Source organism: Chiloscyllium punctatum, chromosome 41 (assembly GCF_047496795.1).
Source record: "Chiloscyllium punctatum isolate Juve2018m chromosome 41, sChiPun1.3, whole genome shotgun sequence".
Classification (NCBI taxonomy): domain Eukaryota; kingdom Metazoa; phylum Chordata; class Chondrichthyes; order Orectolobiformes; family Hemiscylliidae; genus Chiloscyllium; species Chiloscyllium punctatum.
In genome coordinates this window covers 17618879-17636991 of record NC_092779.1, presented here as the reverse complement: position 1 = coordinate 17636991, position 18113 = coordinate 17618879, and the positions used below count along the sequence as shown (strand labels likewise).

The following is an 18113-nucleotide window of genomic DNA, read 5'->3' as shown; positions in this document are numbered from 1 at the left end:
CCCCCCCCCCCGGGTTCCAAGTGGGCTTTGTGTTTGGAATGCTACATGGACACCCTAATGCCAGAACAACAACTTGAATTGACATGGTGCCTTTAACACAGAGTGAGTGGATCAATTAGCTCAGTTGGCTGGGACTGCTGGTTTGTGATGTCAAAGGGGCATATTAGAGGGATCTAGGTGTACAGGTCCACAAGTCTCTGAAAGTGGCAACATAGGTGGATAAGATCAAGAAGCCATACAGCACACTCACCTTCATTGGTCAGGGCATCGAATATAAAAGTTGACAAGTTATGTTACAGCTGTACAAAACCTTAGTTAGGCCACATTTGGAATATTGCATGCAGTTCTGTCCGCTACAATATCAGAAGGAGGTAGAGGGTGAGGAGAAAGTTACCAGGATGTTGCCTGGTCTGGAGGGTTTTACTTACGAGGAGAGGTTGCTTTCACTGGAAAGATGGAGGCTGAGGGGTGACTGGAAAGAGATCTACAAAATTGATAGAATTTTAGATAGGGTGGAGAGTCAGAGGCCTTTTCCCATGGTGGAAAGGTTAACCAGAAGAGGGCACAGGTTCATGGTGAGAGGGGGAAAGTTTAGGGGAGAGGTGTGGGGAAAATGTTTCACCCAGAGGGTGGTGGGTGTTCTGGGACACACTGCCAGTGAAGGTGGTGGAAGCAGGCACGTTAACAACATTTAAGGCATATCTTGATTGACACATGAATGGGAGGTGAACAGAGGGATAGAAACCACACATGGGCAGTATGTAATGGGTCTAAATAAGGATTAGAATCAGCGCAGGCTTGGTGGGCCGAAAGGTCTGTTCCTGTACTATATTGAAATGAATTGGAAACAAAAAGTCTGAGGCTTCCATAAAGCACTGACCTTCTCAACCTCTACCCTCCCCTGAGGCATGGTGACCCTCAGGGTAAGCTAGCACCAGCTGGCTTTCTGTAATGACAGAGTAGCCCTATGGTCCTCTGGGATTGTGGTGACTTTACTGGACCTTTATCACGCAGTGACCCACTTCAAAGCAATGTTACTCCTCTATTAAACCCCAAGAACATCCCAAAAAATATAAATGTTTTATTTAATCATCAAAAAATGGTCAAATTATTTCCCTTTGTCCAGGGATTTTCACCAGGTTCCTTCAATTAACTAAAAAAAAGCTTTTTTTTATTATAAACAAACTTATTCTTAGACTAAGTGGAAAAAAACTAACCATTAACTAAGCACCTACTCCGAATTAATCTATATCCCCTTAATCACAAATGGCAGTGAATCAAAGGACAGGCAGGACAATATAATCCTCAGAATGCCTTAGGTTTTTAAAAAAAGAAAAAGCATATGAGAAAAACACTCTGGGACAGCAATGATACGAGCTGAAAGGATTATAAAAATGAAAAGATGTCTCTGGTTATAGTTGTTTTCTTGTCATTGAGATTGCAGTGCTGATAATAGGAGAATTTCAGGAGCAGACATCAGTTCAGTGAGTCAGTTAGAAGTAACAGTTCAGCTTTCACAATTAGAGGAAGTTAAAGTTTCTGATTACTGGAACTTCCTTGAGTTCCCAGAAGATGCTTTGCTGAGACAGAGCTTTCCTCACATAGGATTTCTTCTGTTTCAGGAGATCTTGATATTTTGCTGCCCGATTGTTGGTCTGTTCCTTTAACTGATATCCTAGGTGTGCACTGAAACAGCAGCTTTAGTTCAGAGACTGTTGCGAGCACATCCCAAATCAATCTGCCATCAAACCCATTTTTTTTGGCTTTCTCCCTTCATTTGTTTGACTTCCAAAGATTTCCAACCAAAACTGCAGGTGGCTAACAGACTGCATTAACCATTTGAGTTCAGTAATTGCTGCTGAAACACATTTCGGAAATCGCGTGTCCCTTCAAAATGTTTTGAATCCAGATTGTCCAAATAGTTCCATATTCCATATAGGAATAAATATTAGTATTTAAGAACTAACAGGAGATATAACAAACAGAATTGGATAGTGAGCTGTCATTATCACTGGGTCCTTCCTGATACCATTGCCATATTGAAAGCAGCAGGAGTATAGGACCATTTCCAGACAGCCTGCTGAACCATTTAAGTGAGCAATTGAGGACCACCTACTGTCTCCTTAGTATATTGGCCTTTCCAGCGATGTGGTGTGTTGATGCAGTGGCTCACTCGCGTGGGTAAGACCAGCTGAACTGTAGCATCTTCCAGCAAATTGCTCCTTAATGAGCACTCTGAAAATGATGGTGAGGTAACTTACAGGGGTGTGGAGGAGAGAGCATTGTTAAATAGTTGCCCCCAAGGTAAGAATGTGCCACCTACTCTCCATGGAATCTCCCTCTGCCAAATCAGGTCCTGCCAACCTCGTCCCAGTCCCATGGCACCACATACTTCTGTTTGAATGAGCCTGCAGAACCACTGGGGTGCCCTCTCCCTGGAACTGTAATCTCAGATCTGACCACAATGAGCAGAGGCGCTGTTGAGCCCTCAGCCCGCTGAACCTGCAGCTGGCTGAGGTGGTGGTAGCTTCCCACTTACAGTCCCAGGAGCATTCAATGTGTTGTAATCTTCGAATTACATTCCATCAAAGTGAAACAATCTGAAAGGATGGAGATTTCTTGGATGCTGTGTAATATAGTACGGTTTACAAACATTGCTCAGGTGTACAGTATTTGAATATTGTTGCAAAGCTGCATGTTGCTAAAGCTTTTCATTTTGCACTCATTAGGCCGAATAAATCAAATGTCAAATCTTAAGCAGTCACAGCAATTTATACGACAGCAGGAAAGGGTGCCGGTTGATTGGTAACTCAACTTTTGTTATCATGGAGAAAACAACAGGCCCCACAGTATACTGCGGTAATTCAAAAAAGCCAAGGCATGAAGGTATTCCATTTGTTCGCAGAGAGTAGGTCCCTTTGTTTGAATGTATGTGACCCTTTGTGAGTATAAATGAATGTTATGAGCTCAAAGTTGATAGTGTGGATTTGCACACTTGTGGTTGTTTAGAAGTGCTGTCTGTTCCTGAAATTACTTTGAATGGTAGATATTTTGCAAGTTCAGGCTGAGGCCGTATACCCTATTTTCAGCCTGTTATGAACAACAAATGCTATGTAATTTATTGAGAAGTATGGTCTATGTACCTGTCATCTCACCAGTGCTGAAATTCACACCCGTCCTTCCTTACTGTATGGTAGGTAGAACATCTTCTTGCATTTATTATAATGAGTGCAAGACAAAAAACTTCAGCAATACCTCAGACTTCTCAGCAATATTACAGTTTGTTGAGGAAAGGATGGTGTGGGAAAAAAAGCTATTTTTGAATATTGTCTTTGAATAATGTCTTTAGATGGTTTTAAATGCTAATTTGAGTAGTGAGTAAAATAATCTTTAGTTGGCAATAGTCCTGATCTAGCTTTTCTTTCTCTCTCTCCCTTCTCTCTTTTGCAACAGGTACAAAGAAATTGCTAGTTATGAGCAAAAGCTGGGTTAGTGCAGTGAACGAAAGCTCAGAAAGAGCAGTCATGTCCCTCAATAACATCCACATCGACTCCAATGAGCTGATTGAGAAGCAGCCCCTGGATAGTGGAGGATTTGGAATGGTGTCATTATGTTACAGGAAGAATCACGGACTCGTTGTTTTAAAGACAGTGTACACAGGACCACAACGCACAGAGTAAGTATAACCTGAACACACAACTAAATAAAATGCATTATCCTTAAAGTACTTTCAATTGTTATGGTGTCATGCTTGTTTGAAAATACTCAAAATTAATTCTGCTCTGCTTGAAAAGCACAGTTTTTAAAATTCATTTATGACATGTGGATATCGCTGGCGAAGCAGCGTTTATGGCCCATCCCTAATTGCCCTGGAGAATTGGTGGTGAGTTTCTTTCTTGAACCGCTGCAGTCCATATGCAATGCAGTCCATCCACAATGCAGTTAGACAGGGAGTTCCGGGATTTTGACCCGGCAGCAGTGAAGAAATGGGGATATATTTCCAAATCAGGATGCCGAGTGGTTGGAGGGGAACTTACAGGTGCTAATGTTCCCACGTATCTGCTGCCTTTGTCCTTTTAGATAAAAGTGGTCATGGATGCTGTCTAAGCGTCGTTGGTGGATTTCTACAGTGCACCTTACAGATGGTGCACGCTGCTGCTACTGAGTGTCAGTGGTGGAGAGAGTGGGTGCTTGTGAATGTGGTGCCAATCAAGTAGGTTGCTCCATCCTGGATGGTGTCAAACTTCTTGAGCTGCACCCATCCAGGCAAATAGTGAAACTTGTGTAAAACAGGAACTTTTTAAGAGAAGAGTTTCCTGACGCAGATAGAACACATCCAAAAGTGTGAATAATATATATAGAGAGAGGGCTATTTTGCATCCCCCAAACCTGGGCCAATCACTCTCTAGCTCACTGTTGCAAAGAGGTGCATGCAGGCTACCTCTTAGACACCCCTCTGCTCCTCAGATATTGGGTCAGGATTTCTTAGGCCTGCCCAGAATGAGAACATAAGATCCAAAAATAATGGATAAAAACAGAAAATGCCGGAGAAGCTCAGCATGGAGAGAGAAACAGTGAATGTTAGAGAGTCTAGTAAGACCCTGGGCCATCAGACTTCTGAGGATGAGTTGTATCAGACTTGAAGTGTAGCAAATCACTGTCTTTCTGTGCTGCGACAGTGCTCCCTCTGTGCTTCACTGGAGTACCAACCTCTACACTGCTGAAAATCTAATCCTAACGTCCCCATCAAACCAGCAGACAAGGAGGGGGCACTGTGGTAGTTTGGCACACTGACCTCTACACTGCTGAAAACCAACCCAGATCCTAGCTCCCAGCCCTGCCGGTTTTCACTATTCCCCCAGACCTCCCCCTCACTGAGGATGAATGTTCAGTCCTCAGCAAAGGCCTCACCTTCATCCCTCTTAGAATGAGTTCGACTTGCGTTGCAATATTGAACATTTCTTCGGCCACCTCTGCCTCCGGGCCCACTTTTTCAATCAAGACTCCCACCTGCCCACCCACCGAGATCCCCTTCTCTCGCCTTCAACACACCCTATCCACCTAGATACCCCGTGCTGGTCTGTTACCAGCCCTTGACCTCTTTAATGAGGCGTGACATTGACCACCTCAACCTGTCCACCCCCACATCCACTCCAATCTCTTGCCCTCACAACACGCAGCCCTCCCCTCCCCCGCTGCTCCAACCCCAACATCACATCAAACCAGCAGACAAGGGGGGGTGGAGGCGCTGTGGTAGTTTGGCGCACTAACCTCTACACCACTGAAGCCAGGCATCAACTCGCAGACACCTCCTCCTACTGCCCCCATGACCACAACCTCATCTCCCAGACAATCCACAACCTCATCACCACTGGGGATCTCCCATCCACAGCCTCTAACGTCATTGTCCATGAACCCCGCACCACCGGATTCTACCTCCTACCGAAAATTCACAAATCTGACTTCCCCAGTTGACCCATTGTCTCAGCCTGCTCCTGTCCTACTGATTTTATCTCTGTATACCTGACACCATCCTGGCCCCCTTAGCCCAGGAACACCTCTCCTATGTTCAGGACACGCCCATCACTTTCTCCATGATTTTCATTTCCCCGGCTCCCTTCACCTTATCTTCACCACAGACATCCAGTCCCTGTACACGTCTATCATCTACGACAAAGGCCTCCAAACCCTCCATTTTTTCTAGTACCCTTCCACCGACACCCACATCCACCTGGCTGAACTGGTCCTCACCCTCAACAACTTCTCCTTCCAATCCTCCCACTTCCTCCAAACCAAAGGGGTAGCCATGGGCACCCACATGGGCCCAAGCTATGCCTGCCTCTGTTTCGGGTACATGGAACAGTCCATCTTCTGCAGCTACACTGGTAGCATCCCCCACCTTTTCCTCCGCTACATCGATGACTGTATCGGCACGACCTCGTGCTCCCATAAGGAGGTTGAACAGTTCATCAACTTTACCAACACCTTTCACCCTGATCTTAAATTCACCTGAACCATCTCAGACAAATCCCTCCTCTTCCTCTCAATCTTCATCTCCGGTGACCGACTAACCATGGACATCTACTGCAAACTCAGGGACTCCCACCAGCTACCTGGGCTACATTTCCTACTACCATGCCTCCTGTAAAAGCACCATCCCTTTTATCCCAATTCCTCTGCCTCTGCTGCGTCTGTTCCCAGGATGACCAATTCCACCTTGGAAAATCCCAGATGGCCTCCTTCAAAGACCGCAATTTCCCTTCCTACATGGTCGAGAGAATGCCATCCAGAGAATCTCCTCCACTTCCTGCACCACCACCCTTGAACCCCACCCTTCACAGCGTAACAAGGACAGAACCCCCGGTTCTCACCTTCCACCCCACCAGCCTCCATATACATTTTATCATCCTATGCCACTTCTGCCACCTACAAATAGACCCCACCACTAGGGATATATTTACTTCCCCACCCCTATCAGCGTTCCAGAGAGACCATTTCCTCCATGCCTCCCTTGTCAGATCTACACCCCCACCAGCCCTCACCCCACTCGCAGCACCTTCCCTTGCCACCGCTGGAAGTGCAAAACCTGCGCCCATACCACCCCTCTCACCTCCATCCAAAGGATCCTTCCATATCTGACAGAAATTTACCTGTGTCTCCACAAATGTTATCTAAGGTATCTGTTGCACCCTATGCGGTTTGCTCTACATCAGGGACACAGGACGACAACTTGTGGATTGTTTCAGAGAACATCTCTGGGACACCCTATATCAACCAACCCACTGCCCTGTGGCTAAATGCTTCAACTACCCCTCCCCCTCCATCAAGGACATGCAGGTCCTGAACCTCCTCCATTGCCAAACCCTAACCACCCGATGCCTGGAGGAAGAAGGCCATCTCTTCCGCCTTAGGGCCCTGCAACCACACTGGATTAATGTGGATTTCACCAGCTTCCTCATTTTCCCCTACCCCTCACCTTATCCCAGTCCCAAGCCTCCAACTCGGCACCACCCTCTTGACCTGTCTTTCCCATCTATCTGCTCCACCCTCCTCTCTGACCTATCACCTTCTCCCCAAATTTCTTCTGCATATTGCATTCCCAGCTACCTTTGCCCCAACCCCACCCCCCTCCCATTTATCTCTCAGCCCCCTTGGCCCACAAGCCTCATTCCTGATGAAGGGCTTATTCCTGAAATGTTGATTCTCCTGCTCCTTGGATGCTGCCTGACTGGCTGTGCTTTTCCAGCACGCCACATTCGATGCTTCACTGGAGTAGTCAGCACAGATTTTTTTTGTGGGTTGGGAGTTGAACTCAGAATGTTGTGATTTAGTGGGAGTTGTACTTCAACTGAGCCACAGCCACTGACGTGATGTGTACATTGACCGTTCCACATACTTCATTCTTGAGGCCGAATATTTTGCCAGTGGATGATGGTGTAAACTGGGCTATTGCGAACTGACAGTTCTTTCCAGAATATAGGCTGATGGCAGAAGCAATAGGCATGGATGCTGTCCCTGGCTGGAACCTCAGGCTCTGGCCCAGCCCACAGTCAAAAGAAGGTCAGCTATAGAGAGCCAACCCTCTTGGTCCTGAACACAGCAGAATGATAGAAAAGCACAGCTGGTCAGGCAGCATCCAAGGAGCAGGAGAGTCGACATTGCGAGCATAAGCTCTTCATGTCCAATATTCCTGATGAAGACCTTATGCTTGAAATGTAGACTGTCCTGCTCCTCGGATGCTGCCTGACCAGCTGTACTTTCTCAGCACCACACTTTTTGACTCCGTCTTCCAGCAGCTGCAGTCCTTTCTGTCTCTCCCAGAATCCATAGAGCCCCGGGTCCATGGGAACTAAGCCCTGATATACCCCTCTTTCCCAGGTCCTGTTGGTATCAAACACATCCTCACATTTTGATTATTAAAGGTTGAAACATTACTTTTAAGTTGTGTCACTTTAAGATGTTACGAAGGAATTTGGAAACAGTTCCGATAGTTCTGCAGCATGTTAAAAAGCTGAAAGTGAAACCACCCAATTAATCCAATAGAAGCTTCACCACTTTTTCCATTTTTCAGCTACAATACTTCCCTCCTCAAGGAAGGGAAAATGATGAACGAGTTGAATCATGATCGTATCATAAAGTTGATTGGAGTTATTTTGGAAGATGGCAATTACTCACTTGTTATGGAATTCATGGAGAATGGGAACCTGCTGCAGCTTTTACAAAGTGTAAGTGTCAAAAGTGTGCAATAGTTTCTCACACTGATTGGTTGCAGTGTGTGGGACCACAGCTCATGAGCTCCAAACAGTGCATGTAAAATGTACAGTACAGCAATGTTATAACGAACAGAGATATTCAGCTAGAATTACAACTTGACATTAAGCAGGACATCTTGTCTGAATGTTCTTTGCTATATAAATTCAACTATTGTATCATGCAGTGTGTCAGTAGAGTGTACGTGAAGGCAAGTGGTCTGTTTGTATAAACCCAGGTTAGAGCATAGATTTGTCGAAAATTGGCACCCAGGTTTTAAAGGATAGCTGCAGATGAACTTAGAACAGAAGAACATTGTTTCAGTATATAAAGTCTAAATTGATGTCTTAACTAATGAGTTCATTAGTTTAGTGAGCTAATGCGTTCATTGAGAGGTGATAAGTGTGTTGTAAGTGTCACTAATGAACTTTGAACCTCGCGTGAGCTTTTTGCTCCATGAACCTGTTTAAGGATGTTGTGCCACTCCTCTGGACCAGGTAGGACTTGAACCTGGGTCTCTTGTCTCTACTATTACACCTGGGACACTATTATTACACCACAAGAGCCCTAAGTTTAGTGAACCGAAGCCCTCCAATCTCCCCACTTTAGCTGATGGAATTTAAATTGAATTAAATTAATTTTAAAAATGTGGAACTGGTGGCCATGAAAATATCGATGCTGTAAAACCCATCAGGTTTACTGATGTTTGCCATCCTTACCTAGTTTGGCCGACCCATCGCAAATGTAGCTGATTGATTGATTGTTAATCTTCTGAAGTAGACCAGCAAGCTACTCAGTCCAAAGAAACTTGTAGCATCACTATAACTTAATATTCTTATTCCATTCTATATAATTATGCTGCATGCATATATTCAATTTATTTCTCTGTCTCTGACTCTCTCTGTCTCTGTCTGTCATTGCAAGGGAGCTTATTATTCATTTGAGCTATTAAAGTCGGCATTAGCCAGTGCATTCTCTTTGAGCGCTGATGGTGCTTATTTCTTGAACAAGTGTGTTTAGTTAATGCAGGTATGAACACGTTCCTTAAACCCAGGTGCCCTGGGTTTATTATGTTCAGTTTCTCAGTTAGTGGTAGCTGGGGATTTTGTCTGCTGCCTTTTTTTTTCCCTGGGACTGGAGCAGGTGCGATGGGACTGGGGACAGTCCACTGTGTCCACAACCATCCTTGCTACTCTTGGATTTTCTGTTAAAAGTGAGGATTGCTTAAGCTTCTGTAAGAAGCCGTGTGGTGAAGGTGCTATCAGTCGGCACTGAAGATTTTGTGCAATGTTAGTGTTCATTCCCTAACAAAAGCTTTGTGAGTGCTTATGGACCTATGGGATTAACTCTTTGTTTGCTCACTGAAGGTCGTAGGTGGAGATGGAATGAACTTTTCATCTTGGCTGATGCTATTTCATAAGCCTCAGCATTGTACCTGCACAAATCCAGGGGCACTGAGGTATTTGACATTACCTCCTCAACTGGAGGGAGCATAGATCAGAGGCTGAACCTGATACCTTTCGCCTGGCCTGTGTGTCTCCGCACCATTGGCAGAAATGCTTTCCTATAAATGATTCAGTAACTGGCCATATTAAACACTTGAAAGAATCACTCCCCACCAAGCAGTCTCCTCGCATGTTACAGAGATGGTCCCATTTACAGAATTCCTCTGGGTGTTCAACACTTCAACAATGGAGATACCTTGGGCTACAGTGTCGACAATTCTTCACTGTCAGGATACTTTGAGTCACAGTTCAGTGTCTTACTGGCCATGTCTTACTGTCCTACTCTTTTAAAATGAAGACAAATGCAAGTAAACCTCCCTTGACACTGACACTGTCCCCTTCACTGTTTTTTTGGAGAGGTGATGGCCTAGTGGTATTATCACTCGACTGTTGGTCCAAAGACGCAGATAATGTTCTGGGGGCGTGGGTTTGGATCTTACCGTGATAGATGGTGGAATTTGAATTCAATAAAAATCTGGAATTAGGAGTCTAATGGTGACCATTACTCTTTGCTGCTTGCCAATTGTCAGGAAAATCCCATCTGGTTAAATAATGTCCTTTAGGGAAGGCAACTGCCATTCTGACCTGGTCTGGCCTCCATGTTGACTCCAGACCTGTAGCAATGTGGTTAACTCTTAACCGTCCTGTGGGCAATTAGTAGTTAGGCAATAAATTATGGACAGTGACACCCTCATCCCATGAATGAATTTGTTAAAAAATCACTCCCAGGGCTGATGGGGTTAGATACAGAGTAAAGCTCTCTCTACTCTTTTAAACTGAAGTTACTCTTTTCAGCTGAAACGAACCTGAAAATAACACTTTCTTGAAACTGTCCCCTGCAAACAATCCCAGGACAGGGACAGTTCAGGGTGAGACACAGAGTGAAGCTCCATCTGCTTTTTTAAACTGAAAGTACAAGTTTTCTCGACTCTTTCAAACTCCATCTAAGGCTCTCTCTACTCTTTTAAACTAAAAGTAGATGGAAAGTAAAGTTCTATCTATGCTGTCCTCATCAAATAGTCCTATGACAGGGGCAGCACAGGCTTAATATAGATAAAGCTCCCTCTGTTATTTTGAACTAATAGTATACTGAAAATTAAGATTTAAAATTAAAATTAACTCAAAACAAAGTTCCATTGACATTTCCTCTCAAAACCTTTGCAAAATGCATTTGCTTTTTTCATGAACCACATTCTTAAGGCTTAAATTAAAACTTACATAAATGTCACAATGAGACCCAAAATGCCTTCCATGTTTCACGGGATTGGAAACCAGGATAATCAAAGACCCGGAGTGGACTTTGCAGCGACCTTATTGGGTTCTGTCGTCAGTGTTTTACCATGTGGAGGAGCCAATGGTTTTCTTTCATTTGCCTTCCGTTTACTTTGATTCCAGGTACCTATCCCATTATCCGTGAAAGGAAGAGTAATCCTGGAAATCATTGAAGGAATGTCTTATTTGCATGAAATGCGTATTGTTCATAAAGATTTAAAACCTGAAAATATCTTGGTGGACACAGATTATCATATCAAGGTAAAATAGAGTAGTCATTTGCCTTTCAATGTTGCAAAACTACTATTTACTGTTTTGATCTCCAACCTAACTTTTGAGGGTTGAGCTAATTCATGTGTTGAAAGGAGGCCTTGAATGTGGTAGCTCAGTGATGATGTTACTACGTGAATAATCCAGAAGTGAGGGTTAACCATGCTTCACATGGAAAGTATGTTTGAGGCCTTGGACAGTGTTACACATTCTGTGATTGCTGGGGAAGGTGATGTGGAGAGAGTTCACCATGCATTTCTGATAGCTCAGCTGTTATGTGCAAAGCCTCAATAACTTATAGTGAAGAGCCTCCAGAAATTTACACTCCTACTTATTCACTGATGGAGCACTACTGATAAGGCCAAGACAGAAAGCAAACATTTACAACTGTTTGAAGTCATGACATTAATAAGAAAGACCTGACGAAGAAAGGCTGGATAGGCTGGAAGGTCTTTTCACTGGAGCATAGGAGGCTGAGTGGTGACCTTCTAGAAGTTTATAAAACAATGAGAGGTATAGATAGAGTTAATGGTAGGTGTCTTTTTCCTAAGATGGAGGATATCATGACTAGGGGGCACACTTTTAACGTGAGAGGAGAGAGATTTTAAAAAGGACGAGGGGCAAATATTTTACACAGAGGGTGATTCGCATGTGGAATGAACCTCCTGAGGAAGTGGTGGATATGTGTACAATTACACTTAAAAGGCCATTTTGGATAAGTACATGAATAGAAAAGCTTTGGAGGGAAAAGAGCCAGGATCAGGCAGGTGGGACTGGTTTAGTTTGGGATTATGTTTGGTATGGACTGGTTGGACTGAAGGGTCTGTGTCCGTGCTGTATGACCCTCTGACTGTGTTTCTTTTTAAGCTGGTTAGTGGCAATACAGATATTGACAGACAGATGACAGGTCCCTGACTTCCTTTTCATCCAATTTGTAATGAATGTCTGCTTTAAAAAATACTGATTGGAGGCCTCTTTAGCCCAGAGGAATGCCGTGCAAACACTGTGTTCCTAAGCAGGAATCACCACAAGTGAAGGAAGTGTGGGCCAGTAGTCGATACTGCAGTGTTGTAGCCCCAGTTGTCCTCTGCTTTCTATCCATGTGGGATGGATAAGGTTCGCCAGTCTAAGCATTCATCCAGAAATACCAGTTTTGATTCCCATGGTTACGGGGGTTTTAAAGATCAGGAAATGTTGAAGTATGGTTTGTCTGCAGTTCTGCATTGCGGTTTATTTAACCCTTTCTCAACCAGTGATTTGTCCTTTATCTTCTGCCTCTAGATAGCAGACCTAGGGGTGGCAATTTTTAAAACCTGGAGTCGACTGACCACTGAAGAGCAAAGGAGAAGGAGCCAGATGGGCTCAAAGTTGCAGAACAACGCAGGCACGCTGTCCTACCTAGCACCAGAACATCTGCGTTCCCTGAATACCAAGGCCACGGACAAGTCTGACGTGTACAGTTTTGCCATTGTAGTTTGGGTGATCCTAACCAACAAAGAGCCATATGAAAGTACGTTGGCCATTCTGAATAGTGCATCTTGCAGACTATCTGTCAGCGTCGCATTCTTTAGACATTATTGCTTGTGTCTTTCTCAACATAATTGCTAAAGGAAAGCTGTATCTGATCAATATTTAGAAATGAGAAATGCAAAAGAAATATTTGTGTGGTACTGCATCAATTGTGGCCAGTGTAGCCTTGGTGTGCCTGTATAAAGTCTTCACTGATCAAGAGAAAGGATTCAGAAAATATTTGAACTATAGCGAGAGGCCGAATAGGCTTGGGGTGCTGTCCCTGGAGCTTCGGAGGCTGAGGGGTGACCATATAAAGGTTTGTAAAATCATGAGGGACATGGATAGGATGAATAGACAAAGTCTTTTCCCTGGGGTGGGAGAGTCCAGAACTAAGGAATATTTAAAAGGGACCTAAGGGACAACTTTTTCACACAGAGGGTGTTGCATTTTCAAATGAGCTGCCAGAGTGAGTGGTAGAGGCTGGTACAATAACAACATTTAAAAGGCTTCTGCATGGGTATATGAATAAGAAGGGTTTAGAGGGATATGGGCCAAATGGGACTAGGTTAGGTTAGGATATCTGGTTGGACCGAAGGGTTTGTTTCTGTGTTGTGACGTCACGTTGCGGCTGTACAGGACATTTGTTAGGCCACTGTTGGAATATTGCGTGCAATTCTGGTCTCATTCCTATTGGAAAGATGTTGTGAAACTTGAAAGGGTTCAGAAAAGATTTACAAGGATGTTGCCAGGATTGGAGGATCTGAGCTCTTGGCAGAGGCTGAACAGGCTGGGGCTGTTTTCTCTGGAGCGTCGGAGGCTGAGGGGTGACTTTATAGAGGTTTACAAAATTATGAGGGGCATAGATAGGATAAATAGACAAAGTCTTTTCCCTGGGGTGGGGGAGTCCAGAACTAGAGGGCATAGGTTTAGAGTGAGATGGGAAAGATATAAAAGGGACCTAAGGGGCAACTTTTTCACGCAGAGGATGGTATGTGTATGGAATGAGCTGCCAGAGGATGTGGTGGAGGCTAGTACAATTGCAACATTTAAAAGATTTTGATGGGTATATAAATAGGAAGGGTTTGGAGGGATATGGACCAGGTGCTGGCAGGTGGGACTAGATTGGGTTGGGTTATCTGGTCGGCATGGACGGGTTGGACCGAAAGGTCTGTTTCTATGCTGTACATCTCTATGACTCTAAGTGCTTTAGGACATGGGTTCAAGGTGAGAGAGGAGAGATACAAAAGGGTCCAGGGGAGCAACCTTTTCAGACAGAGGGCAGTGAATGTTTGGAAGGGAATGTCAGAGGTCATGGTGGAGATGAGGACATTTTGTAATTTAAGAAACATTTGGACAGGTACATGGATGGGATAAGTTATGGACCCAAATCAGGCAAATGGGGCTAGTTTAATAGTGAAAACTGGACAGCATGGACACATTGGGCCAAAGGGCATGTCTCTCAACTGTATACCTTTCTGCCTATGACTCGAAGTGGGGGAAGTAATAAAGATTTTTACATTTGGAAATCCTGCCATAATTTTGCTCAGTGTTGTATCTGGACAGTTGGAACTTGGATAAAGACCTAAAGAGAAAAATTTGGAGGGTCATGGGGAAAAGTCAATGGAGTGAGACTAACGGAGTTGTTCTTATAGAGAGTCAGCATTAACCTAACGGCCTCCTGGGCTGTCACTATTGTATAATTTTAACTCTGAATCTCTCAAGTAATGAAAATCAAAGCAACGTGAAAGTGATTTCCCACCGTCAGAAGCTTGGCACCTTTATTCATTGGTGTGACTGTCCAGGTGATTGTAAAGTTGAATGTGAGCACAACTGTCACTTTCATGGGGTCCAGCCTGAACCCACCAACCCAAAAGCAAATTTTCGTCTGATTTTGTTTGACAACCATTTGCTGGCCTACTGTTTCTAAAAATACCCACCTTCTAATTCCATTGTGTATGATATGTTTTTCTTCATCTATCTCTGCAGATGCACTGAACAGCTCGCAGGTTTGCCAGCTGGTTCTCCATGGAGAACGGCCCGATATGAATGATATTCCTGTTGACAGCCCCGAATGCGTTGTTTCTTTAATGAAGCAGTGTTGGGAAAATGAGCCCGAGAAGAGGCTGACTTTTGTAGGTGAGCAGTTCCCTTGAGCTCTGACTGTTTCTGAGGAGACCCTCCGCAGACTTTGGAAGACAGTTAGCTCAGTTGGCAGGGTGGCTGGTCAGCAACGCAGAGTGATGCCAATGGCACGGGTTCATTACCCGAACTGGCTGAGGTCACCGTGAAGGTCCTGCCTTCACAGCCTCGCCTGAGATGTGGTGACCCTCAGGTAAACAGTCGTGTTTCTCTCCCATGAGAAAGCAGCCCTCTGGGACTGAGGTGACTTCAGCATTGCTTTCACCCTGGCTCTCCTTCTACCAATCTGTGACTGATGATCCAGAAGTGACTGACTGCCCAGCCTTTTGATTAAAGAGCTTTATGTATTGCACAAGTAAAATATAAACGCTAAAGCCTTCAATCAATTTAAGGCGTATTTCAAACACAGCACTGGATTTGGATGTGTAGCATTTGATGGTGTCACCCATTAGGATTTGTCATAGATCCGTCATTATTGGCAAATACTCACTAATGAGTATGATTGTCCACCTAAGAAATTCTCTGTCTCAGGTCCTGTGTTCTGTGTGGCTGACGAGTCGAAACCTAGAGCTGTATTGCTGACCACACATTTGGCAGGGGTGGAATTTGGCCTTGACCTTGAGATCATTGGCATTCCTTTCACTGGTTCCTTTTCTCAACTTCCTCTTGCTACTGGATGTTCTCAAAGAGTTGAGTCCCTTCCTACAATAGCTTCCTCCAAGTCAAGTTCATCTGAACAAGGGTTTCTCACGAGTTGACATCTATGTTATAGTTCTTGAGGGAAGCGTTCGGGGAGTCTTTGAAACACTCCCTTTATCCTCCTCTCAGTCAAGTGCCTTCCTTGAGCTGGGTGAAGAAGATTTGCTTTGGCAGTCAGAACGTGGTCATTCTAAGCATGTGGCTGATCAGGTGGAGTTGGTTTCAATGACCATGGCCTTGATGCTAGTGCATTGATCCAGTGGTGTCAGTAATTCCCATAAATGGACTGAGTATCTTTACTTTTACAAGAGGATTGAATAACAGCCCAGCCAGAGGATGGAGCAACAACAGTCAAGGCTAGATATGCATTCTAGTTTTGCATCAGACATGTTTTTCAATCCAACTAACACTTGAGAAGGTAAAGTTTGGTTTGAATCATCAGTTCTTTTAAAGCAGGTGAAAGATAACAAGCAGTAGATGTTGTCTGAGTCACATGGTTTCTTCAGGATAACTTGTACTATCAAAAGAAGGTGGTGGTGGTACCTCTAAGTTGGAGATGGTGGTGTAGTGGCAATGACAAAGGATTAATAACTCAATTACCCGAGTTACTGTCCTGGGGACACAGTTAAAATCTCACTCTAGCGATGGAAATGAAACCTCAGTTATTCAAGGCTGAGATAGACCGATTTTTAATTCATGAGGAAATTAAGGGTTTGAGGAAGGCAGGAAAGTGGAGTCGAGGATTATCAGATTAGCCTTGATCTCAGTTGGCGGGCTAAGACTTGATGGGCTGAAGGACCTTTCTTCCGCTCCTAGCTCTTCTGGTCTATAACTGTTCTTCTTTGATAAAATGTCAACTGAGTATTTTCTGGATCATATCCTATCTGCCTGGAATCTGCATCTGCTTATTGTATTTCATGGCCTGACTAAAGTTGTAGTAATTTGGGTTTGAACTTTTAAAAGCCTCTGTCAATAGGAGTAGTTTAAATTTTGGGCTCTCTTTGTTGTTTTTTACATTTTCTTAAAAAAAAATCAATGAAAGGGACACTTATACAAATTTTAAAATGTGCACTCAGTTCAATATCGGGTATATTACATCATCTGACCAACTCTCCCCCAAAAAAGTCTGTCCCTCTTCTACATTACCCCCCTCACAGAGCAAAGGTTAAAATAGTTTTGCAAAATGTTGGTGAAATATCCTTCTGAAGCTCAGACTTGACTAATGTTGAGATTCCAGTAAAAAGGAGGTTCCATTTATCATAACAACCCACATCCTGACCAAGTGCTATTTGGGAGAAACCCCTATTTTTGTAAAAGCACAAAACCAATGCTTTCATTCTAATCTTTTGTGTAACATTGCTGAAAAATAATTGCTTGCGTATAACAACTTCCTCTCTTTCAGGTTGTGACTTGCAATTCCGACCATTCTATGAAGGAAATCTACTTCAAGATATTGATCCAGATTTGACAAAATTAAGAGTGCGTATTATTCCAAAAAATGTGATCAAATATGCAGCATTAATTTTGCAATGTAAATTTGATGTCTATTTTTTTAAGAAAGAGTCCTAATAATGTTTATCTTTTCCAAAGTGAAGATGAAAAGACATTTTTGTGTTAATCTGCCAATCGCAGCTAAGGTGTTAGTAATGCACTGATCGTTACCAGCTAGCTTTAATCAGAATTTGGAACTTTACATTGATGTATAATTTTTCTATATATATTCTCATAGGACATAGGTGTTACTGGCAAAGCCAGCCTTTAGTACCCATCCCAAATTGCCCATGAACTGAACAGCTTCTGGGCAATTTCAGAGTACATTACTGTCTGTCTCAATACACACATAGGTCAGACTAGGTAAGGTTGGCAGATTTCCTTCCCCTGAAACACAGGCTTTTCAAATGCAATCAGCAATGTTTCTATGGTGCATAGTCACCCTTAGTGAGACTGGCTGTACATTCTGAATTTTATTCACTCATTTGAATTTAAATTCCTTCAAGGATGTGAATTCATGGTTTGGGGATTGACAGTCTACTGATATTATCATGATGCAAAAGCCTGGTAAAGTGTTAAAATAATAATGCTACGGAAAATCAGTTGATAAACTGGTCAAAGGAGATTTTGGCGAAAGTGTTTTATGGAGGAACTGGCAAACTTAATAGTTTTAGAGATTTAACATTTTAGAAAATTGAAGGGGTTAATTTGCGAAAGTCAGAAAGAAACTGAGCCGAACAGTTTTGGAAATGTAAGAATTTGAGACTAATACAGAAGAGTATTAATGGTTAGGGTGGAGGTAGTACAGATTTGTAGATGACACGCAGTGTCAGTTTATAAATAGGAGATGAAATGGTTGAAGACAGAGTTAAAACATTTGGACCATGTATTTTTAAGGCCGTTGGGATTCACTTAACAACGTTAAGATTGGATTCATCAAGGAAATATTGATAAAACTCTTTATTTGTTTTTATG

The 18113-nt window shown here is 43.5% G+C and overlaps 1 protein-coding gene across 3 annotated transcripts in view; it reads left to right on the top strand.

Moving 5' to 3' along the window:
• Positions 1 to 18113, top strand: part of ripk1l (receptor (TNFRSF)-interacting serine-threonine kinase 1, like) — a 63378-nt gene that overhangs the window by 20494 nt on the left and 24771 nt on the right. For all 3 annotated transcript variants that reach the window (XM_072560461.1, XM_072560460.1, XM_072560462.1), the window contains exons 2-7: positions 3454 to 3676; positions 8072 to 8225; positions 11151 to 11288; positions 12579 to 12807; positions 14796 to 14945; positions 17050 to 17126. In XM_072560461.1, the coding sequence (XP_072416562.1) occupies positions 3474 to 3676; positions 8072 to 8225; positions 11151 to 11288; positions 12579 to 12807; positions 14796 to 14945; positions 17050 to 17126 (951 nt within the window). In that variant the 5' untranslated portion in view covers positions 3454 to 3473. The remainder of the gene's footprint in view (positions 1 to 3453; positions 3677 to 8071; positions 8226 to 11150; positions 11289 to 12578; positions 12808 to 14795; positions 14946 to 17049; positions 17127 to 18113) is intronic.